Here is a 24,459-nt window from a genome sequence, read left to right as displayed (position 1 = left end):
GAGGAAGAAGAAAAGAAAGATGAGGACAATGATGATGATTATGATGACAATGACTGCAACACAGCGCCACAAATCGCAGTGGTGGTGGTGGCACTGAGTGTATACCCACCCAAACAATTAACAAATACATAAATATAAATAGATAGAAAATAAATAAAAGATAAAGAAAAATCATACGAATAGAAATTATGCTCTCTCTCTCTCTCTCTCTCTCTCTCTCTCTCTCTCTCTCTCTCTCTCTCTCTCTCACACACACACACACACACACACATCTAGGATTAATGTTCCGTGTGGAGTCTGGCAACGTAACGCTTCAATGTATGACTCGAGTCAGCGCGGGTTAGTCTCACGTGACAATAAAGGCCATTGAATATAAGTACGTCCCCTGGAGATTTTATATTACACCTCATCTTTAATTCACGTATCCTCCTACACACTAAAGAATGGTATAAATATTTCCCGCACTGTCAGACCGTGGACATTTGGCTCAGCTGCGTGAACAATACTCCAAACAACGAACCTTCGAACTGAGACACTGAACCTGTAACTCTCAGCCGCCTTAGTCCTGCTCGCCTCGCCACTGCCGCGTGGTTACGTCAAGACAGCGGGCGGCCGCGTACTAGTTTCCTTAGTACTTGTGCGTACGTGTCAATACCGTGTGCTGTAAACTGCTGAACGAACTGAGATACTCATTCAGTTTTGGTCGCCTCTCCATTATCTCGTGGTGACGTAAAGGTGACGGCCCGTGTGTTAGTTTCCCCGGTAATTGTGCCTCCGTAACATTACTGTGTGCAGTGGTCGTGAGAACTGCGAGGCGGCGGTGCAGACTGTGCCGTGGAGAGCCGCGGGGTGTTGGAATCGCCTCTCAGTCACCTTGAAGGCGTCATATTCCCTCCCTGCTCTTCCCCGTGTCTTCCTGTCGATGTTGGTAATGTACTAGTCACTATTTTGTGTGCATGTGTTTTGTTTATTTATTATTTGTGCATAGAGGAACTGAAAGGTTAGCAGCAGCCTGCAGTGTTTTTGGTCAACCCATATTTTGCGTATTTGTTCAGTCATTTGCTTGTTACTTGCGCATAGAGGAAGTAAGGAAGGTAATAAGCTGCAGTGTTTCTGATCACCCTGTGTTCTGCGTATCTGTTCAGTCGTTGTTTATTATTTGTGCATTGAGAAACTAGTAGGAAACAGGATGCAGCGTCTCCAATCACCACTTGTCAACCTTCTCTTGGCCTCAACATTTCAATTGGTCTCCTTGTTCATGTTCATTTTAATAGTGTCACTGTTTGGTGCAAGTGTTTAGTTGATGTTGTTGTTGTTGTTGTTGTCGTCGTTGTTGTTGTTGTTGTTGTTGTTGTTGTTGTTGTTGTTGTTGTTGTTGTTTTATCTGCGCACAGAGGAGCCACTAGGCTACAGCGTCTCAGATTACTCATAATCTTTCCCTTTCTTTCCCTGCCCATCACAATCTTTGCTTATTTCTTAGCAATTGAGGTTTTCCATGTTGGTATTATCGTTAGTTCAGTGATGCTACGGATGTTTTCAAGCCACAGCTTTGACGATTTGTTCAGATGAAGTTTGTTTTATTAATCACTTATTTATTAATCATTTATTAATGCAAACTCTTGGAGTTTGCATTATTTTCTTGTGTTCTGGTGTGTGTGTGTGTGTGTGTGTGTGTGTGTGTGTGTGTGTTATTACGTAGGTAAGTAACAAGATGACAAATACCGCTAGATTCCTAACAGGCTCTTAAGACTTTACTTAAAACAAGCGAAACTACAAAAATTGATCAGACAACGTGGCACTCAATGTACAAACGAATGAACCAAACCTACATATTATTATTTCCACCTATCCCCACTCATGAATATTCCCAATACTGTAAAGTTCCCTGCTGACTGTGCACTGCCAACTGGTGAGTGTGTACCATTGAGTGGCGGGGGAAGCAAGGCGAGGGAGGGGCAGAGCTTGGGTAGCGTGGCTCAGGCAATGCAGTGAGCCCCGCAGATCCTACTTGAGCGAGGCAAAGGACGCCTCTCTTGCCTCGCTTGCTGATGGAAGATCCGCTCTCATTCCTGTCCTGACCTGAGGGATTATAAAACATAAATGCCCTGCATCAATTCAGCGCCCTCCCAGAGCAGAGCAGAGAGAGAGAGAGAGAGAGAGAGAGAGAGAGAGAGAGAGAGAGAGAGAGAGAGAGAGAGAGAAAGATTGTTGAACGAAAGGCTGAACTAAAAATTGAGATGGAAAAAAGGTGATGAAACGTTGAGAGAGAGAGAGAGAGAGAGAGAGAGAGAGAGAGAGAGAGAGAGAGAGAGAGAGAGAGAGAGAGAGTTTTCTGAATAGACGAGAGATTTGAAGAATTTGATAAGGTAGACAGAGATGCCGAGAGACAGGGAGAGAAATGGACAAATCAACAAAGAATAATCAGATGTAATTATGCATTAAAAAATAAAAAAATGTCCCATCACTAAACATCAACCCTAACCTAATTACTCACTCACTCACTCACTCACTCACTCATTCGATCGCTTAACATGGAACAATCTAACCTAACCACACTTTCGATCGCCTAGCACACACACACACACACACACACACAGAGCACCAAGCAAAGCGAAGCCAGACGAAGGCGAGCGGAGCCACTTCAATCATTCAGGCTGGAAGAAAACGAGCTCTCGAGTAAATAAATCTAGCGACCCAGCTGAAGCCTGCCTTAACCTAATCTATTCTAATCTAACTTTACATTACTTTACTTTTTCCTTGCCTTGCCTTGCCTTGCCTTGCCTTTATTAAACCTACCTTACGTAACCTAACCTAACATAACCTAACCTTGCCTAACCTTACCTTTATTAACCTACCTAACCTAACCTAACCTATCATATCATATCCTATTCTATTATATCTAACCCTTACCTGACTTAACATTTCCTAACCTAACCTGACTTGACCTAAACTAACCTGACCTGACCTTACCTGACCTTACCCAACGTAACCTTACCTGCCACCTCTCTCTCTCTCTCTCTCTCTCTCTCTCTCTCTCTCTCTCTCTCTCTCTCTCTCTCTCTCTCTCTCTCTCTCTCTCTCTCTACACGTGTCTTCCTTTCATCTCTAATGCAATCTCTTGTTTCTAGATACGAAAGGAAGCAACTTTTTTCAACTTTTATTTCTTCAATGAGTGGAATTCATTACAAAAACTCGATTACTTTTTGTCCCTTTCAACTTGTTAATTTACCTGTTGACTGGTTGAGTGGCTGGCTGGCTGGCTGACTGACTGACTGAATGAATGATTGGCTGACTGATTAACTAATGTAAGAGAGAGAGAGAGAGAGAGAGAGAGAGAGAGAGAGAGAGAGAGAGAGAGAGAGAGAGAGAGAGAGAGAGAGAGAGAGAGACGAAGGAAGCTGTTTAAAGTCTGAAGAGAACACTTGTAGAAGGAAGAGGGTCGAGGGGAAGACAGAATTATTAGCGAGACAGCAAACAGTGGCAGCAGGAGAGGAGAATGTGATGGAGAGAAACACTGCCACTCGCACGTTCACTCCGCCAACCCCTAACTTGTCAATCAACAGAAGCAAGTTTGGATGTGCACTGTGCATGGCAACGTGGTCCTGACGAAGAGGGATTGAGGCGCACTTTATTTTTTAGGTTAACGGCAGTTGTACAAGTAAAGTCACCCCTTTCTCTCATTAGAGTTTCTTCCTCCTTTTCTGTTCCGCTGCTCTCGTCTCTTCCCACTTACTCTCTCCTCCCTCACTTCAGGCCTGCCCAGTCAAGATACAGCTCCTAATGAAAGGAGAGGAGAGGAAAGAACTTCTCCTCTCCTCTCCTCTCCTCGTCTCTTTTCTTCTCTTTTCTTTTCTTCTCTTTACTCTTTTCTCTTTACTTTCTTCTTCTATTACACTTTTCTTCTCTTTACTCTCCTCTCCTCTCCTCTCTCTCTCTCTCTCTCTCTCTCTCTCTCTCTCTCTCTCTCTCTCTCTCTCTCTCTCTCTCTCTCTCACGCGCGCGCGCGCCTGCCCTCTCTTTTCTCCGTCAGTATTTAATCTTTTTTTTTATCTTATATATTTTTGTTCTTTACTTAGGTTCTTTTCCCTACTTCTCTTCCACTCTGTTTAGCCTTTTTTTTTTTTTTACTGTGATATTTTAGTTTGCATGACAATCTCAAGTCCCAGTGTGTGAGTCAGTGCACATAATATCTCTTGCCTTACCAACATGCCGCCTTCTCCTACACAACCAACATCCAGTACGTGTGTTAGATAACTTACTCTTTCAACAACTTTTCATAGGTACAGTCAGTCATTGTTGATGTTGAGAACACTAGTGAGGACACTGTGACAAACAGGAGGCAGGAGGTGAAGGGAACAAGGCATGAGAAGAAAGACTTTTATTTATGCTCTTCTTCTGTAATCCTCTGAGGAAGCCATTAAGAAATTACTAGTCAGGAATAAAGCTGTCATTTCCTGACCTGTGTTGCCTTTACCACTCACATCTTCATCCAGAACACTGTTAAAAATTACTTCCATGGACACAGGAAAGAGAGAAGAGGTAGTTAGTATTGTCATTCCTACGAAATTACTAGTCAGGAATAAAGCTGTCATTTCCTGAGCTGTGTTGCCTTCACCACCTACGTCTCCATTCAGAACACTGTGAAGCATTGCTTCCATGGACACAGGAAGTAGAGAATAGGAAGTTAATATTGTCCTTTCTTTGTTATAGAACTTTATTTGTACAATTGCATTAAACCTTTTTATCGCTACAGTCACCTTTCGCTGGCATTCCAAACACTGCTGTTCACGGGGGAAGTTTTCTCATATTAGTGTTCTGTCCGGAAGGTCTACAATTTGACACCGCTTCTTGGGATAATTTCTTACGTAAATATATGTCTAGTTATTTGTACAGGAGATTCCAATAATGGGGAGAGAGAGAGAGAGAGAGAGAGAGAGAGAGAGAGAGAGAGAGAGAGAGAGAGAGAGAGAGAGAGAGAGAGAGAGAGAGGTAACGGGGTGAGTGAAAGAGGATGTAGAGAGAAGGGAATATGTTTCTAAGGAAAGCATCTTTTCAAACTGTGACGAGCGTCTATTGGTTGTGATGGAAGCAATTTGTGCCTTTCAGTATGTGTGATTCTTTGTTTTTTTTACTTTTTCTTTAATTGGTTCGCCTGAGGTACGTTTTTGTATTAGCTGCAGGTGTTTATGTCTTGTTTGTGTTTACAGACTGATTGGCTGACTGTGATTCTTATGTTTTCTTCCTCATATTCCTGTGTGTGTGTGTGTGTGTGTGTGTGTGTTAGAGAGAGAGAGAGAGAGAGAGAGAGAGAGAGAGAGAGAGAGAGAGAGAGAGAGAGAGAGAGAGAGAGAGAGAGAGAGAGAGAGACTGCCTCATACTCCACACACACACACACACACACACACACACACACACACACACACACAATAAAAATAATTTATTCATTCTACAGTGAAAAAAAATACATGAAACATACATCAGTGTTATTACTACTACTACTACTACTACTACTACTACTACTACTACTACTACTACCACTACTCACCACTACCACCAATACCCCAGTAACACTTGTAATACAAACCCCAACAAACAACAACTCTCTTCACTACACTACATCAAAAACCCACTACACACAACACACAGTGGAGATAATCAAGTCTCCCAGGTCACAGCTTAGCCAATACTCACCCCTTGAATTTAATCCCTGATGGTCGGAAGCTTCGCCCATCGCCACGCGCCTCGCCCTTCATAAAACTGGGAATGGTGACAAAAAGACCGATAACTAGAGAGGGCAGGGATTACCGTCATTAATGCTACTGGGCTGGAAACAATAGGGAGGGCGGTATCTTGATTGTTGGCAAGGTGGTTAATTTGATGGAGGAAAGATTGGATTAGGTGGGAGAGAGCAGACAGTGGCCTGTTTGTTTACGAGTAGTCGGGTGAGGGAGACTGGCTAACTATTGAGTGTGGTTAAGTAGAGTGAACAGAGGAGACTAGCTGGGTGGAGGAGAGTACAGCTAGTAAATTAGTTGGGATAGGAAAGACATTATCCATTGAAGTGGAAGAGAGGAGAAATACTAGGTACCTAATTAAAAAAAAAAAATGCCTGTTAAAAAGGTGAGACAAAGGAGACATTACCTCGTTACATGGAACATAAGAGAAAGTAGTTAGTTAGGATAGAAGAGACAGTGAGTGGGTAGTTAGATGGGATACAGGAGGGTGGTCAGTTGATTAGATGGGATAAAGGAGAACATGGCTCTTTAATATTTTGGACAGTTACTTGTGAATTAAGTGGAACGAAAGAAACAATGGCTAGATAATTAATTGGGATAGAGGAGAACGTATTTGGGTAGTTATGTGGAATAAATTAGACCGTGGTGTGTTGTTAGCAGAAGTGTTACATGAGGAAGAAAGAAAAGAGTATGAAGAGAAGTTAAAAGTATAAAGGGATAGTGTGGGAAGAAGAAAAGAATAAGTAGGAGAAAGAGAAGGAAAAATATATAAAAAGTAAAGAAACCTCTAACAATTAGCAGAAATATTATATGAGAAGAGATAAAAACATATGAAGAGAAGCTCACAGAATGGCAGAGTAGCGCATGATGGAGAAAAAAAATATATAATTAGGAAGAGAAGGAAGAGAAGAACAAAAATACATAAAAAGAATAAATAAATGAAACCTCCGGCAAGGCACACTGGATGCAGCTGGACAAATTCACGGAACTGCAACAGAATCCACAGCAACATTGCAACCATTATTTACCTTCCCTTTATGCCCACGTGGGAATGTATTGAAGCTGAGACGATGCAAAGGAAAAAGGAAAGTAGTATTCCATATGTAGATTGATTCCATAAGTTGTGGTGCGCGAGTGTTCATTCCTGGGTGACCATGAGGCGACCAGCGCTGAGAGAGGAGTCTTTATTGAACATCCTAGGCGAGAAGCGACCGAGGTGCAAAAGAGAGGGCGGTGAAGGACACGTGTTTCTGTACGTTTCCAGCAACAACGTGGAGGTTCAATTATAATGTGATGCCATAAGAGGGTTTAGAGTTTGTAGGATGTTGGATTTAACGATGTTTATGTTTGTTTTTATTTTATCATCTGTGTGAAGGTAGTGACACGTGTGCTTGTATGTTAACAGTAATGATGCTTCTGCTTCATTATAAACTGGATGACACACCAGGAATTAAAGTTCATAAGATAGAGGATTTTACTATTTTATTTATTTATTTATTTTATTTTATTTTTTTATCGTCTGTGTGAAGTAGTGTGACAGTAATACGTGTTGTATGTTAGCAGTGATAAGGCATGTGTTTCATTATAAGCTGGATAACACAAGAGGATTTAAAGTTTATAAGATGTAAAATTTTTGCGTTTTCATTGCCAAGGAATCAAAAAATCATCTGAGTGTATCCAAGGACACGTTGTCTGATACGCTTTCACGAATAACACATCCGTTTCCTTACAGTCTGGAGAACATAAATGTTAGTGTTCATAAGAAGTGTTTTTTATAATCAAGTAGTTCAAGATTTTTTTATATTTATTTATTTTATTTTATTTTATTTTATTTATTTATTTTTCTGTAAGAGGGGCACTGGTGAAGAGCAACAAAGGCAGAAACAAAGGCCCATTCATGTGCCAGTCCCTTAAGAAAATTATTGAAAATATAATCCAGAATTGGAGGATGTGTCTTGAAACATATCTCCTCAAAGACATTCATTCATGGGGAGTGTGGCGTGACAGAAGCAGGCAGGGAGCTCCAGAGTGGTTATGTCTTCTCAAAGACATTCATTCATGGGGAGTGTGGCGTGACAGAAGCAGGCAGGGAGCTCCAGAGTGGTTATGTCTCCGCAAAGACATTCATTCATGGGGAGTGTGGCGTGACAGAAGCAGGCAGGGAGCTCCAGAGTGGTTTCAGCCTGGGACACTTGTTGTGGTACGTTTTCAGTAACATTGTGATCTGGATGCCACTAAGGGATTTAAGATTTGCGATATATTTTCTTCCATCATGGAGTTATAAATTATATGGAGTTAAACATCCGCTATGATTTACTACATCTTTGTTATATTCTGACTAATTATAAAGGATTTGTTCTACGGATTCCGGCTAAAGGATGTGAGGAAGTTCAGAAATTTATTGTGCAGAAAGGATTAAATGCTTTCTTTCTTCAATACTGCGAATGTCCTCACGCGGCACAAAGTTGATGAAGCAAGTGAAGCACAGTGCTTGTTAAACTACCACTGGAATCATGAGGTCCTTCACAAGAGGAATAAGACAGTAATTAGGCTGTTAGTGTTGAGGCATTAGGGGGCTTCAGCTAAAGGTGGTGTATAGCTAAAGGTGGTGGTCAAGAAAATTAGAATCATGAAAAGAGTTCCAGAGTTTGCCACTGAAAGAGGTGAAACAGTGGACTTTTTTTTTAGTTCTTGCGTTAGTGAGTTGAACAGTCAATTAATAAGAATAAAATGAAAGTTATTAGGTATGTGAAAACACGATATCTCTTGCATTAATAAAGCGGACATTATAGGATCAAGATAAAAAGATGAAAATCGTTGAGAGATGGAAATTCAACATCAGACAGAGAATTCTTAAGTTTGCCATTGAAAGGTGAAAGAGTAAATATACCGGTGAACTCTTGCGCTAGTAAGGTGCACAGAATATAGGTAGAAATAAGCAGAAAATCATAGGGCTGTGGGAATACAGTATCAAGCAGAATTCCTGAGTGTGCTAGTGAAAGATGTGAGAGTCAAGATACTGCTTAACTCTTGCATTAGTAAGATGGACAGAATAAGAATAAATACAAAGCCGGAGGGACGTGGAAATAAGATGCCAAAGAGAACTCCAGAGTGTGCCAGTGACAGAGTGAATACATTGTCCAACTCCTGCAATAGTAAGGGGACAAAATAAGAACAGACATAAACTCTTAGTAATATGCAAGTAAGATATCAGAGAGGGAATTCCCCAAGTTTATCAGTGAAAGAAGCCGCTCATGTTAACACACCAATCATTGCTTTCTGAAGAGGAATAACTACCACAAGGAAATAATAGTGTTGCAACCCTCACTGACGAGCTTAAGCCGTTTTTTTTTTTTCAAATATAAAGGTCAGTTTGTGAGTGTAAAGCACACCTCAGGCGGCTCAGTGATCCACTGAGTCCTCCAGTTTTTTCCAATTTCCATATTAGTCTTCTGTGTGGAACTTTATTGAATGCTTTTCTCAGATCTAAGTATATGCAGTTGGCCCATCCATCTCTCTCTGGCACTATATCTATTACTCTTGAGTAGAAATATATCAAATTTGTGACATAAGATCTCCCTTTTCTGAAACCAAACTGTTTCTCTGTTATCACCTTGTTGTCTTCTAGGTATTTCACCCATCTGTTCTTGATAATCTTTTCACAAAGCTTTGCCACCACACTTGTGAGTGATACAGGTCTATAATTTAATGGATCTTCTTTACTTCCAGTCTTGTGGATTGGGGTAATATCTGCCCATTTCCAATCTATGGGTACTCTACCTTTTACCAGGGTGGTGCTAATTATATTGTGCAACACTGAGACTAATTGTGAGCTATGCTCTTTTAAAATCCAACTGGAGACACCATCAGGACCCATTGCTTTCCTTACATCCAGGTCTTCCAACATATTCTTTACTTCATCTACTGATGTTTTAATCTCCTTTAGGTCGGTCCCTTTTTCTAATGCTGTCCTCTCATCTCTGAAATCATTTTCCTTAGTAGACACAGAGTGGAAGTATCTGTTAAACACTTCAGCTACCTCTTCTGGGTTATCCACTATCTCTTCTCCAGCTTCTACTGTGCTTATTTCATCTTTACTCTTTAATTTTCCATTAATGAATTTATAAAATAATTTTGGTTGGTCTTTACATTTCTCCACAACATTCTTTTCAAAATTTTTCTGCTCATCTCTGCGAGTTTTAAGAAATTCGTTCCTCTTCCTTATATAATTGTTCCATAGGTCCAGTCTCCTGTTTTTCTTCCACTTGTTCCATGCTTTTTCTCTCTCCAATCTAGCTGTTGCACATCTCCTGTTGTACCAATCCTTTTTGAAAAGGTTCTCTGTTGATCTTTTGGGTACCCATTTCTCTACTCCCTTATTATAAATGTCCAGGAAAGCTGTCCACTTTTCCTCTATGTCCTCCTTTTGAATAACCATGTTCCAATTCACTTCACTGAAATACTTCCTAAGTTGTCCAAAGTTAGTCTTGCTGTAGTTTAGCCATTCTCTTCTGTGGTCCTCTTTTCTTATACTGAGGTTATTATCCGTAGCTGTGAACTGAATCAGCACATGATCACTTTTTCCTATTGGGTTTATGTATTTAAGGTCTTCTACTATTTCTTGTTTCTTGGTGGAAATTAGATTGAGCCTTGAAGGTGCTTCATTTCATCTACATCTTGTGTCATCTGTAACCCATTGTGTCAGGACATTTTCAATAGCCAGGTCTAGTAGCTTGTTCCCCCATGATGGCTCACTGCCTTCCGTGGTCCAATTCTCCCAAGATATCTCTTTACAGGAGTATATCGTCATTTTCCTCAAATAACTCCTTGTGTCCTTGTGTCCTCAAGCATTTTGTTATATTCATCCTCTCTCCAAGAGTTGGAATAGGGGGGAACATAAGTCACCACAATGTTACAGTATCTTACAATATTCTGTCTTAAGTTTATTTTCAATACTTCTGCCTCCTCCACCCCATATGTGACAGATTCCACTAATAAATCCTTCCTAATTAGAAGCATCACACCTCCTCCCTGTTTATTTTTTCTATTTCTCATCCAGAGGTTGTATTTTCCTTCACCAATATTTAATATATCCCTTCACTTGCCAATTTAATTTCAACAATTCCCATGATGTCCGGTTTCTCCTCTTTTAATTTCTTCGATCTCTCCAGTTAGCTCTTTTTCTTCTTGTAATGTCCCCACTAATTTTTCCACACATGTCTTTTCCTTCTTTTCTCTTTCAGTCCACTGAGGTGTATACTCTTCCTTCAGACCGAATACCACGACAGTTTTTTTCTTATCCTCAGTTTCTCTCACCAAGTTTTCTTTGTTTTATAACTTGAACAACTTTTTCTGTTAGCTTTTTGTTGTTTGCCTTTGTTTGTTCCTCCACAATTTTCCTAAAATCTATCTTTTCTTTCTCTTGTTCTTTCTTCCAATTTTCCTGTTTTACATTTAACTCTTCCACTTTGCCTTCATATTCCATTGCTTTCTTTTCATATAACGTTTGTTTTTTATGTAGATCGTCATATGCACCTCTCCACACCCCCTTCTCGGTGATCAAAGTTTCAACCATCTTCTCCATCTTGTCAAATCTATCCTTAATTTCCTTCATTTCAGTTTCCAGTGTGATAATTCTCCTTCTCATCATTGCTTTCCTGACCCTTCAGTCCTCTTCCCCAAATCCCGAGGTCTCTCTGTCTAGCTTTCGAGACGGTCCCCATTGGCATAAACAACATAGTGGGGACCGAAGTAGACCCCTCTTCACCGCTCATTATAACAATTTAACTGCTTTGGAGACGGAACAGCAACGAGTAGAACCAGTGTGAACTCTCATACTCTGTATTTCCACTAGGGCAACTCTCAGTGACGTAGATGGCTGGATTTTTAGTGTGTGTGTGTGTGTGTGTGTGTGTGTGTTTAGTAAACTTTCAGGCCTTTTTGGTTCCCATGAAAGGACTCAAAGATACACCAATGTTACATATAAAGAGTAATAAAATAATATAATCTTTGTTAACATGATGTGAGGAAGTGAGGAGACAGACAGGAATGATTTTTTTTTTCTTTTTTTTATAGAGTAATAAAACAATATAATTTCTGTTATTGTTCAGTTTGTTGACAAAGATTCTGGATTGTAGTTTGATGGCAAGGCATTGAAGGTGAGGAGATGACAAAATCAAGTTAAATTTTTTGGGATAGCGTAATAAAACAATACTAATTCTGTTATCAAGAGGCATTCAGTTTGTTGACAAGGACTCTGGCCCAGTGCTTGGATGGCAAGACTTTAAAGGTTTGGTAGACAGGAATAATCGAGTCAAGTTTATTTTTTGCATACATGCATGAAGTAATAAAGCAATATTATTTCTATTATCATGATACTTTCATTCAGCTTGTTTACAAAAATTCTGGCTTAATGTTTGATGGTGAGGCTTTCAAGGTGAGGAGATGGACAGAAATTACTAAGTTAATTAAGGGACTGTAATTAACTTTTTTGAATGAAAATGTGTGCAAAAAGCAACATTGGTCTGTGCACACTGAAAAATCATCCAGCACTTTGGCAACAATCTGCCAAAGTTTGAGCGGTGTGTCTGAGACATAGCTTGTTTACACTCAGACTTTAGATTACACCTTGTGGTACTCCTTATGTTTTGCTGTTTTTCATATACTGTATCTGTTTTTTTGTGTGTGCATGATTTTTGGAGACTTTTTCAGATGTGTGGCATGTTATCCCTAAGTGGTGGGAGGGGAGGGAGTGGGACAGTAATTACTGGATAATGAGTCAGTACTCAGTTGGCCTAAGGTGAGGCCAGGGCATGTATGTACTGCCACGCTGGTGCCAGACCATCCACATGACTCATAAAATTTATGAGAGGAATTGTGTTATTATCTTCTGTGAAGACCATAACCATAGCAGAGTCTTGTAAATACAGTCACTAGGCTGTTCTAGGGAGGTCCACAACACTGTTCCTTCCCACCAGAGACCAGTGGGCCTAAGAGTGTGAGTGATGTGTGTGTGAGTGAGTGTTGCTTTGTCTGGGATTGGTGGCCTGGTGTATAGATAAGTAGATAGATGAAGGGAGTAAAATTATACCTTCTCTGTTATCCTTCCATAAGAAAGCACAGAAGTTGAGAGGAATTGCATCTGTACTGTATTTTCTTTCCTGAGCCTCTTCTCTCTCCTCCTCAGGCCAGACATTTGTGGGCAAACTGCTGGCAAAGACTGCTGAGGGACACTTTGAGGTTATCCAGAGGTATGCCAAGTAAGAAACAGAAGAGAATGTTACAAGGAGGAGGCAGCAGGCACCTGCCAAAATGATAATTACTCCCAGTGAGGTCTAAAGCACTGGATGATGGGGTGCTGTGAACTTATCATTAAATGCAGCTGTGACCTCACTGAATGTTTCCCTTTGTGTCTCACAAGAAAAGAGGACAGTCACAGCCTGCTCTCTAAAGACAACTCTCTTCCTTCACACAAAACTACAAGCATCTAATTACACACACACCCTTCACTCAATTATCATGGAGACTCCTACACCAGCCTCATAGAGTCACCATCGGGGGAGGGGACAACAAATGTCCCCAGGTCAGACTGCTCTTCTGGTATCGACCCTAAGTGTCTTGACACCGCTCAACTTTTTCTTCATTAACTCCTGCAACATTTGCAGTCTTGGATCTAATTTTCAGTCTGTAAAAACACCATCTCTCCTCTACTAAACCTCATTTTCTTTTCCTCACTGAAACACAAGTGTCTAAGGCAACTGACATTAGCCCCATTTTTGTTCTCTCCTACTTTCTCTATCCTCATTTTCAATCCAAAGCTGGATGTTGCATTTATGTGCACAACAACTTAACCTGCTCTCTTGCCCATGCTCTTGAACCTTCCGAGTTTTCCACCATCTGGCTACGATTACAGTCACTCTCAAACTAAATGTATCTGTGCTGTATACCTCTCACCTAACTCCTCTGACTTTAAAAAAATTCTTTGACTTCTTAACTTCCAAAGTGGAGCACATTCTGACCCTCTTCCCTTTTACAGAGATCTCCATTCTTGGAGACTTCAATGTTCACCATCAGCTTTGGCTTTCCTCTCCCTTCACTGACCATCCTGGTGAACCAGCCTTCAACTTTGCTATCCTCCACAACCTAGAGCAATCGGTGCAACACCCTACTTGTATTCCTGACCATCTTGGAGATATGCCCAACATTATTAACCTTTTCATAACCTCTAATCCTTCTGCTTATGCTGTCACCCTCTCTTCTCTGTTGGGCTTATCCAGTCACAATCTCATATCTTTATCTTGTCCTATCACTCCAATCCTTCCTCAGCATCCCCATAAGCAGAAGTGCCTCTAGGATTTTACCTCTGCTAGCTGCAGGGACCCAAGGAGGTATTTTGCTGATTTTCCTTGGAATGACTACTGCTTCCATGTCAGAGACCTGTCTGTGTGCAGAGTACGAGTACATAACAGAGGTAGTAGAGTCTGACATGGAGGTGTACATTCCTCACTCTTTACCTTCCAAATCTTGGTTTAACACAGCTTGTTCTCATGCTATACATGATAGAGAGGTGGCCTACAAGAGGTACTTAAGCCTTCCATCACCAGAATATCATGGGCTTTATATTTTTGCCTGGAACCATGCCAAGTCTGTTTTCCAACTAGCCAAAAACTCCTTCATTAACGGAAAGTGTCAAAATCTTTCAAGATCTAACTCCCCTTGTAACTTCTGGCACCAAGCCAAAAACATCTCCAATAACTTTGCTTCTCCTTCTTTTCCTCCTTTATATCAACCGGATGGTACCACTGCTATCACATCTATCTCTAAACCTGAACTCTTTGCTCAAACCTTTGCTAAAAACTCTACCTTGGACAATTCAGGGCTTGTTCCTCCCTCGCCTCCACCCTCTGACTACTTCATGCTACCTATTAAAATTCTTCACAGTCATGTTTTCATGCCCTCCCTGGCCTAAACCCTCGGAAGGCTTATGGACCTGATGGGGTGCCTCATATTGTTCTCCAAAACTGTGCCTCTATGCTTGCACCTTGCCTAATCAAACTCTTTCAACTCTGTCAGCATCTACCATTCCTTCTTGCTGGAAGTTTGCCTACATTCAGCCTGTTCCTAAAAAGGGTGACTTCAAATCCCTCAAACTGCCATCCTATTGTTTTAATTTCCTGCCTATCTAAAGTTTTTTAATCAATCATCAACAAGAAGATTCTTAAACATCTATCACTTTACAACCTTCTATCTGATCACCAGTATGGGTTCCATCAAGGCCACTCTACTGGTGATCTTTTGGCTTTCCTTACTTAGTCTTAGTCATCCTCTTATAAAGATTTTGGTGAGACTTTTGCTGTTGCTTTGGACATATTAAAAGTTTTTGATAGAGTTTGGCACAAAGCTTTGATTTCCAAACTACTCTTCTGTGCCTTCTATCCTTTTCTCTGTGACTTCATCTTAAGTTTCCATTCTGACCGTTCTATTGCTGCTGTGGTAGAAGATCACTATTCTTCCTTTAAATCTATTAACTATGGTGTTCCTCAGGGCTCTGTCTTATCACCCACTCTCTTCTTATTATTCTCCAGTGACCTAAACCAAACTTCTTGTCTTATCCACTCCTACACTGATGATACCACCCTGCACTTTTCTACATCTTTTGTAGAAGTCCAACCCTTCAGGAAGTAAAGAGTTCATGCAGGGAAGCCACAGAAGACCTGACTTCTGATCTCTCTAAAATTTCTGATTGGGGCAGAGCAAACTTAGTGTTATTCAATGCCTCAAAAACTCAATTCCTCCACCTATCAACTTGACACAACCTTCCAGATAACTATCCCATCTTCAGTGACACTTAACTGTCCCCCTTTCTAAACTGAATATCCTTGGTCTGTCCTTTTCTTATAATCTAAACTGGAAATTTCACATCACATCCCTAGCTAAAACAGCTCTTATGAAATTAGATGTTCTGAGACATCTTCACCAGTTTTTCTCATCCCCCCCCCCAACTGCTAACTCTGTACAGGGGCCTTATCTGTCCATGTATGCTTTACATGTCTGGGGGGGTTCCACTTGTACTGCTCATCTAGACATTATGGAATCAAAAGCTTTTTGTCTCATCAGCTCCTCTCCTCTAACTGACTGTCTTCAGCCGGTTTCTCATCACTGCAATGTTGCATCTCTTGCTATCATCTACTGCCGTTTTCATGCTAACTGCTCTTCTAATCTTACTAACTGCATGCCTCCCCTCCTCTGACGGCCTCGCTGCACAAGACTTTCTTCTTTCTTTCACCCCCTATTATTTTCACCTCTCTAATGCAAGAGTTAACCAGTATTCTCAATCATTCATTCCTTTCTCTGGTAAACTCTGGAACTCCCTGCCTGCTTCTGTCTTTCCACCTTCCTATGACTTGAATTCCTTCAAGAAGGAGGTTTCAAGACACTTATCCTTCAATTTTTGACTGCTGCTTTGGACCCTTTTATGGGACTGGCATCTCAGTGGGTCTTTTTATTTTTTGGTGGGGGGAGGGGGAGGGTTGTTGCCCTTGGCCAGTGTCCCTCCTACTTGAAAAAATAAATAAATAAAAATATCACCAGCCATATCTTCCCAACACAAATACTGACAACAGCCCCTGTGTCAGGCTGTGTGTACCAGATGAGGCCGTGTCAATGCTCACCTTTGAGAACGTCATATTTGAGGCGCCAGACGTGAGACAGCAACTCATAGCCAAGGTTGCTGTCGTCTCCGCTAGCTGGTACATGGAGTCCTCTCGAGTATTGGTGTCAGTTTGGTAAACTCTGGAGCTCCCTGCCTGTGTCTGTACTTCCTTATACAAGACACTTCTTAAATTTAGGGTAATTCTTTTGGCTCTGTCTTCTAGAGACTGGTACCTCAGTGGGCCCTTTTATTTTTATTTATTTATTTATTTATTTTATTTCATTTTATTTTATTTCATTTCATTTCTTTTTTTTATTTTTTTCCCTCTCTCTCTCTCTCTCTCTCTCTCTCTCTCTCTCTCTCTCTCTCTCTCTCTCTCTCTCTCTCTCTCTCTCTCTCCTTTTTGTTGGCCTTAGCCAGAGTTCCTCTTACATAAAGGAAAATCTTGTATACTGATGTACATACTTATCGAAGTTAGGATAAAATGTATTGCATGTTGATGTACTGTTTAAAACCCCAATACCTCACACTACGGACTATTAAAGATGCAGAATCATTGCTGAACCATCACTGGAACCATGAAAACCCCTGAAAACACCATAACAACTGAAAGTATCGGAGGTAAGAGAGAGAGCAAAACATTTGGGAGTGCAGTTTATTATCTGTCTCCCATACAGGACTGGTGGTGTATCCCTCACATCTGGTCATCAAGGAGTACCCCATGGTCAAGTCCTTGCACACCGATCTGTTCTGATGGAAGCAGTTGGAGGGTGTGGAGGATGTGGTGAGAATGACTGTCCTTATCACCCATCTGTTATATCCTTCAGTATCTTCTTTTCTTCACCTGCACTGTGTTTTTTTCCTCTTGCATCCTTCAGTAATATTGTTTTCTTCATGCCTCCTGTGTTCTTTTTGCTTCTGTTCTATCCTTCATTATACTTTTCTGTTATATCCTTCAGTGATATCCTTTTTCTCCTGCAGTGTATTCTTTTTCCCTCTTATCATATCATGTATCCTTCAATGATATCTTTTCTTCATCTTTGCTGTATTCTTTTTCCTCTACCTTATCCTTCATTATCCATTTCTTCACTCATCCTGTATTCCTCTTTCTTCTTTCTTTAATGCACACTTTCCTCCACACACACAATTTAAACCTTTCTATCATGCATAGTTACCCTCACCCCCTCCTTGCCCCACGCGCGCGCGCACGCACGCGCACGCACGCACGCACGCACGCACGCACGCACGCACGCACGCACGCACGCACGCACGCACGCACGCACACACACACACACACACACACACACACACACACACACACACACACACACACACACACACACACACACACACACACACACACACACACACACACACACCTTTTCCTTGTCTTCCTCATTTACTTGCATTTCTCTCATTCTCTACCTCCTGGTCTTTTCCTTCATCCTTCTCTCTCTCTCTCTCTCTCTCTCTCTCTCTCTCTCTCTCTCTCTCTCTCTCTCTCTCTCTCTCTCTCTCTCTCTCTGCAGCACAAGGATGGCCAAGGAAATCCTTCTCAAATACCCAGAGATCCTCCATGCCGCCCACCCCTTCTTCCTCTCCCTCAAGTTTGTGGGTGCTGGTGGCTCTCTCCTGGATGGAGCAGTTTTTGTGGTGAGACACACAGGGAACCTTAACTCTCATGCCTTGGGTCTTATGGGAACTGTTTTCAAAGAGGAAGAGTCTGGTTTGTGGTAAGACACACTGGGAACCTTAACTTTTATCCCCATATTGTGAAATGACTGAGGTGTTATGGGAACTGTTTTCAAAGAGTCTGGTTTGTGGTAAGAAGTGCGGGGAACCTTAACTTTTATCCCCACATTGTGAAATGCCTGAGGTGTTAGGGGAACTGTTTTAAAAGAGTCTGGTTTGTGGTAAGACACACTGGGAGCCTTAACTTTTATCCCCATATTGTGAAATGCCTGAGGTGTTATGGGAATTGTTTTCAAAGAGGAGTCTGGTTTGTGGTAAGAAGTGCGGGGAACCTTAACTTTTATTCCCATATTGTGGAATACTTGAGGTGTTATGGGAGCTGTTTTAAAAGAGGAGTCTGGTTTTTATGATTGCTTGGTTGATGATGCAGAATACTATTAACTATTTCCTCAATCATGAAAAAAATGTCCTTGGAAAATCCCATCAACTTTCATAAGGACTGTTTTCATGATAATGAGTCATGTTCTCATAGGTGTTTCTTTTTTCTGGTGATGCAGAATACTTGTTAAACCAGAAACATGAAGTACCCTTGAAAATTCCAGTAAGTATTTCTAAACGTCACTGAGATGGTTAGTCCAGTGACTGTGTTTTGTTGTTTTCTTGTGTATATTTTGTCTCTTTCATTCCACATAGTTCTCTTGTTTCTTCTCAGGATCAAAAGATATTGATTGAGATACTGGGGAGGGATGTGAGTGCATGGCCAAGGTGAGGCCCAGATCTTTACAGAGGTGTGTGTGTGTGTGTGTGTGTGTGTGTGTGTGTGTGTGTGTGTGTGTGTGTGTGTGTTTTATGCACAGACAGAAAACACATGCATTTTTTGTATCATTCCAACATTTTCCTCTTCTCAACTTTCCTGTTGCCCTTCCAAATATCCAGCTTTTCTTTGATCCTTCAGTGAAAAACCTCCCTTTCCTTAACTCTTTGTTGTATCCCCTCAATATCCAGCCTTTGTTTGTCTCTGCAATAATGGATCTTTTCTGTGTATTTCCTCCAGGATCTATTTACCCAAGAACAACTTGTCAACAATTCCTGTAGATGTCGTCATCAGTGAGGTCAGTGTTAGATACCAACTTGCTGCTCAGGTGTCTGTTGTACCTGCTGGCTGGCATCTCCACTTTGTCTCTCCTGGTAACCAAGTCTGTATGTGTATGTGTATCTATTAATTTATTTCTGTGTGTATTGTGTCTGTCTATCTGTGTGAATGTGGAGAGTTTGGGGTGAATCTCGCTTGATACCTGATGGGGATGGATTGCTGTGTGCCTCTCAGTGCAGCAGCCTGTCAGTGCAGACAGCATTTGACAGCTGTTTCTCACTCCACATATTTACACAAAGGTGCTGACAGATTAGCAGCAGGAGTGGGAACTGCAGTGGTTGTAACTCACATGACTTCACTGGTACCAATCCAGACCACCTGGCTTCCCCAGGGACAGGCTTGTCACCCTGACCTTACCTCTACCTATACATCTACCACTGCACTACATTTGGAATCTGGTTGAGTACATGTACTCAGACCCAAGCCTGATGTGTGTGTGTGTGTGTGTGTGTGTGTCTTTGTCTATCTCTGTTGAAATCAAGTCATTGTTGTGTCTTGGAGGGAATAAGAGTGTGTTTGTGACTATCTATCTATCTATCTATTTGTTTAAATAAAGTTGTTGGTAGCATCTGAGGGAATGAGAGGAGTGTGAGCTCAGTATGATGTGCAAGGAGTTTATGGATGTTTTAACGTTTTGTAATTTAAGTATTTATTAGTGTGCATATCTTTTTTTTGCATGCAAGATTTTAATACCTTACTTTATCATTTTGTCTGCATCTAACATACAGTCTCTCTCTCTCTCTCTCTCTCTCTCTCTCTCTCTCTCTCTCTCTCTCTCTCTCTCTCTCTCTCTCTCTCTCTCTCTCTCTCTCTCTTCACCAATTCTCCTTACAGGCTTGGTGGTGTATCCTGAAAATTTGAAGATCCAGGAGAACTCTGTCACCAAGAACCTGCAAATGAATGTCATTGGGTGGCTGATGGCAGCTCCTCAAGTGAACCCAGAGGTGAGGGAGGCTGTCACTGGAGGGAGCAGGGAAGTAGGGGTTAGAGTGAAGATGTTTAGAAAAGAGGGATGCAGCACTGTGGTTGTGAAGAGTAGCCATCATTTTCATTTTAAGGGTGTTTTTAAGGTATTTGGCTTGTAGTGCAGTGGTCAATGAGACTATCCCTTTCCACTGGGGACCCAAAATAAGAATAAAGACAGACTTCATATTCTGAGTGTTAATGGAAGTAAGAATAATAATCAGAAATAGCAACCATTATCACTATCCTCAGTTTCTTCATGTCAAGCTTGATAAAGTTAGATTTAAAAAAGAAATAGGAAGGAACTGGTTCTCAGATGGAGTGATAGATGAATGAAATAGACTCAGTAGTTAGGTTAGTGCTGAGTCATTAGGGAGCTTTAAAAGATTAGACAAATTTATGCATGAGGATGATAGTGAAAATAGGTAAGCACATTTCATGCAGGGATTGTCATGTGTAGACCAGACGGCTTCTTGCAGTTTCCCTTGTATTCTTACAATTATTATACCACTGATATGATGCCACAACACAATGGTAATGGTGGTGATGGTGTGTTCCCGAGTGATGCAGGTGATAATGGGGCTTGATATGAGTGTTGAGGGCATGGAGGGTCCCATCACCTTTGCTCCTGTGACCTCTGGCTCTTCTAAAAAGGGAGTTGCATCCTTCACGGTATTTTTATGTCTGCTGGTGTGTAGTGGTAAGGATTATCCAAGATTGGAGAAGTGTCTTGGGACCTTCCTCATGAAAAAATTCGTCATAGGGAAAAGAAAATACAGAAGCAGGCAGGGAGTTCCAGAGTTTACTGGTGAAAAGGATGAAAAATTGTTAATAATGGTGAACTCTTGTATTGGAGAGGTGGACCACCACCATCACCACTACTTATTCTCCACAGATCACTGGGCTAATAAAGTACAGTATGATGGGTGCCTTGGAGAAGCTGTGCCTTGAGTTGAAGGCTGCAGTCACCTTCAGAAAAGAGCAAAGCTGCAACAAGTCATCCAAGTACTTTGTCAAGAAGGTTTTATGTTGAAGGCAACCTCCTGCACTGCTCTCAGGAGAACAGTGGGACTCATGGATGCCTCCAAGACCCACAGAGGATTGGAAGGCATAAATTCAATCTTGGATAACTATTGACATTTAAAACTGGTGACTCCACTTGTCAGATTGTAGGTGGGAAAGTTTAAAGGGTTGATTGATGGGAACATTGTTGATCTTAATTTTTTTTTGGTAAAGTACTGTAAATCACATGCATGTGAAGTTTCAAATGGATGAAATAGCATGAATGGTATTGTAGTTGAATTGTTCTTTGTAGCTGGAAAAAAAATTAGGGTTGATTAATGGGGAAACTATTGTTCAAAATCCTTTTATTGTAAACTAGATCATGTACATAGTTGTGAATTTTTTTTTTGGAATGAAATAGCATGAATGATATTGTAGTTGTTTGTGTTGTACTATGGGTAAACCATTGGAAAAAATGTAGTAGTTGTGAACAAAATTGGATTAACTAAACATCCCTGAGGTTGTAGTTGCGAAATTTTGGTGTAAATTAATGTAAACAATGAAATAGTTACTTAATCATTAAAGTTTTAATCTTATATTAGGAGTCATTGGAAATTAGCTAAAATAAACACCCTTATATCATCTTAACCCTATAATGACTAACCAACTTTCCTCTCAAATCATGGCATAGTTTTAACACAAGTAAACAGTGCACAGCTTTGCCAAATGTTCTCATAAATCTGTGTTGGAAATATAGTCTTCATCAAGCATTATTGTTGTGTGAGTTATCATTGCTGTCATGTGTTGTTTTAAGGAGACACTGATTTTGCAGTTTTTTTTTTTTTTTTTTTTTTCCTACACCTATTCAAAAGTTTAAAAATCTTTCAGTTTTCTGTGCATGTGTTCTAGTGTCCTCTGCATTCTTTCTTGTCATTCTTTCATACTCAGAGCTAAATGCATTGAACTAACATTCCCATTTCTATTATTCAGCAACTCATGAAATTAACACCAGAGCAGTTTGGTGTTATGGAAACTCTGAGAGAGAGAGAGAGAGAGAGAGAGAGAGAGAGAGAGAGAGACCTTTTTTCCTCTTCTCTCTCATGTCATGTCCCAGGACAGGGTGATGTCCTTGGAACATCGTCATTTGCATTCCCTAATCACAGACAGATGTGCCTCCTCACTCCTCCATGCTGGAGAAAATAATTGCGTTAATGAACATGTCTTGCACTTTATCATTACTTTTTATTATTATTATTATTATTATTATTATTATTATTATTATTATTATTATTATTATTATAATTATAATTATTACTACATTTACAGTAGTCCCTCACTGTTAGCAGTTCAATTAGTGTAGCCAAACCAATGTCAAAAGTGAAATTTGCCAAACGTGAATAGTACTATAAATGGGGTTCACCCTTTTGACTTGCATTTGAAAGCAAAGACATTACAGTATACATGAAACATTAACAGCAATATAGAATACAATAGATAATAGATGACAGATGTTATTTACCTTTAATTATTTATAGTTAAGCCTGGTGAGAGGATCGAGTGTGGTAATTGTGTAGGTGCACTATTAATATTTGGCACCCAAACCAGTGTCATCCATATCCAAGTGTCCATGCCCTCCACCACTTGTAGAGGCTGCACTCCTCGGGATAAACACCAAAGATGTGGTTAATTGCAGCAAAAAAACAGTAAGATGGCTGTCGGGAGGTTCACAAAAATCAAACAATGCACATGGACGACAAACTGGATCAACACCATTCTGTTACGTCAGCGAGTGGTGCACCAAAAGTGGATCTGATGTGCCAGTTTGGGTGTTGGTACCAGTTCAAACCTATTGCCAAACTGAAACAAGAGGGACCACTGTATATCTCCATCAATCAATCAATCAATCTATCTATCTATCTATCTATCTATCTATCTATCTATATATATATATATATATATATATATATATATATATATATATATATATATATATATATATTATATATATATATATATATATATATATATATATATATAAATAAAGCTTTTCAGTAATAAACATTTAGTGTGCAAAAATTTTTAGTACATCTAAACTATAGTAACTTGTGTCTTCCTTACAAGTAATGTCATCCACCATTCTTTCTCTCCCCTCTTAAAAAGTGGGAAAAGGAAGACTGCTGGACCACACCACAAGTTATAACAACAAAAAAAGCTTCATTCAAACTTTACTCTGCTGCACTGGACTGTATCAGCTTGTATTCAGGCAGGTCAAGTTGGGCGATACAAGTGTGTGCTGGAAGGAAGCGGTCATCTGCTGGCTTTTGGATTATCAACTTGGAAGCCTGGGTGTGTGTGTGTGTCTAAGAGAATCAGTTTGAGTGAGTAGTGGGAGGGAGTTTTTGAGTATGTGAGAGTAAAAGAAGGGGTTTTGTAGAGAGAGAGAGAGAGAGAGAGAGAGAGAGAGAGAGAGAGAGAGAGAGAGAGAGAGAGAGAGAGAGAGAGAGAGAGAGAGAGAGAGAGAGAGAGAGAGAATTTTGTGTGTGTAGGAGAGAGAATACAAGAAATTATTTCTATTAAGAGAATTTTGCGTATGTGTAGGAGAGAGAATACAAGAAATTATTTTTATTAAATTTATTACTATTATTCTAAATTCATTCATATTTCAGAGGAATGACTGACAGAAGAGACAAAGAAAAGAGGAGGAAGAATATAAGAAAGGAAGGAAGGAAGAGAAGAGGGGGACATGAGAAGGATGAAATAAAGGAGAGAGAGAGAGAGAGAGAGAGAGAGAGAGAGAGAGAGAGAGAGAGAGAGAGAGAGAGAGAGAGAGAGAGAGAGAGAGAGAGAGAGAGAGAGAATGTTACTGATTGTGAGAATTAATTATCATTATTATTATTATGTTCAAAATGTATTATTTATATTTGCATTGTTTTTTTCCAGAAGTGATAGAAACAAGGAAGAGGAGAAGATAGATGATAATAAGGAGGGAAGAAAGAGAAAGAGAGAGAGAGAGAAGACAACAAAGAAGGAAGAGGACATGAGAGAAGAATGAGGTTAATAGAAGAGGAAGAAAAAAAGAAGAAATGAGAGAAAGATAGAAAAGATAAATAAAAGAAAAATAAATCCTCCCCCTGCCCCCCTTTCTCTCTCTCTCTCTCTCTCTCTCTCTCTCTCTCTCTCTCTCTCTCTCTCTCTCTCTCTCTCTCTCACAATCCACAGACCCACAGTATGTCCCACAGTATGTTGACAAACCCAGTCACTCC

The 24,459-nt window shown here is 40.4% G+C and overlaps 2 protein-coding genes across 29 annotated transcripts in view; one reads left to right on the top strand and one right to left on the bottom strand.

Annotated features, from left to right (window-relative positions):
• Positions 1–227: 227 nt before the first annotated feature.
• Positions 228–24,425, top strand: LOC135097823 (uncharacterized). Of its 17 annotated transcripts, none has more exons than XR_010266156.1 (9): positions 245–928; positions 12,922–12,985; positions 16,370–16,483; positions 17,064–17,170; positions 17,916–18,039; positions 19,133–19,284; positions 20,066–20,175; positions 21,090–21,343; positions 23,863–24,125. XR_010266156.1 is itself a non-coding variant. In XM_063999883.1 (8 exons), the coding sequence occupies exons 3-8, from the start codon at positions 16,398–16,400 to the stop codon at positions 24,140–24,142; spliced, it is 567 nt and encodes a 188-aa protein (XP_063855953.1). In that variant the 5' UTR covers positions 228–928; positions 12,922–12,985; positions 16,370–16,397; the 3' UTR covers positions 24,143–24,425. The 17 variants fall into 17 exon arrangements, 15 of the variants coding, with proteins under 15 accessions (XP_063855953.1, XP_063855949.1, XP_063855952.1 ...); XR_010266155.1 differs by lacking the exon at positions 23,863–24,125 and adding an exon at positions 24,137–24,346 and having other exon boundaries at positions 246–928; XM_063999883.1 differs by lacking the exons at positions 21,090–21,343; positions 23,863–24,125 and adding an exon at positions 24,137–24,425 and having other exon boundaries at positions 228–928; positions 19,133–19,266.
• Positions 21,545–24,459, bottom strand: part of LOC135097824 (uncharacterized) — a 66,720-nt gene continuing 63,805 nt past the window's right edge. For 11 of the 12 annotated variants that reach the window (XR_010266166.1, XR_010266165.1, XR_010266161.1 and 8 more), the window contains 2 exons: positions 22,716–22,854; positions 21,545–22,386 (listed from right to left, as the gene is read on the bottom strand). Coding sequence is in view for 1 of the 12 variants with exons in the window: in XM_063999892.1 (XP_063855962.1) it covers positions 22,779–22,854 (76 nt within the window). In the remaining 11 variants the exon portion in view is untranslated. Of the gene's footprint in view, positions 22,387–22,715; positions 22,855–23,463; positions 23,557–24,459 lie in introns of those variants that run through there. The other variant, XR_010266168.1, reaches the window with a different exon arrangement.

Source organism: Scylla paramamosain, unplaced genomic scaffold (genome assembly GCF_035594125.1).
Source record: "Scylla paramamosain isolate STU-SP2022 unplaced genomic scaffold, ASM3559412v1 Contig33, whole genome shotgun sequence".
Classification (NCBI taxonomy): Eukaryota; Metazoa; Arthropoda; class Malacostraca; order Decapoda; family Portunidae; genus Scylla; species Scylla paramamosain.
This window is presented reverse-complemented; position numbering and strand designations above follow the sequence as displayed.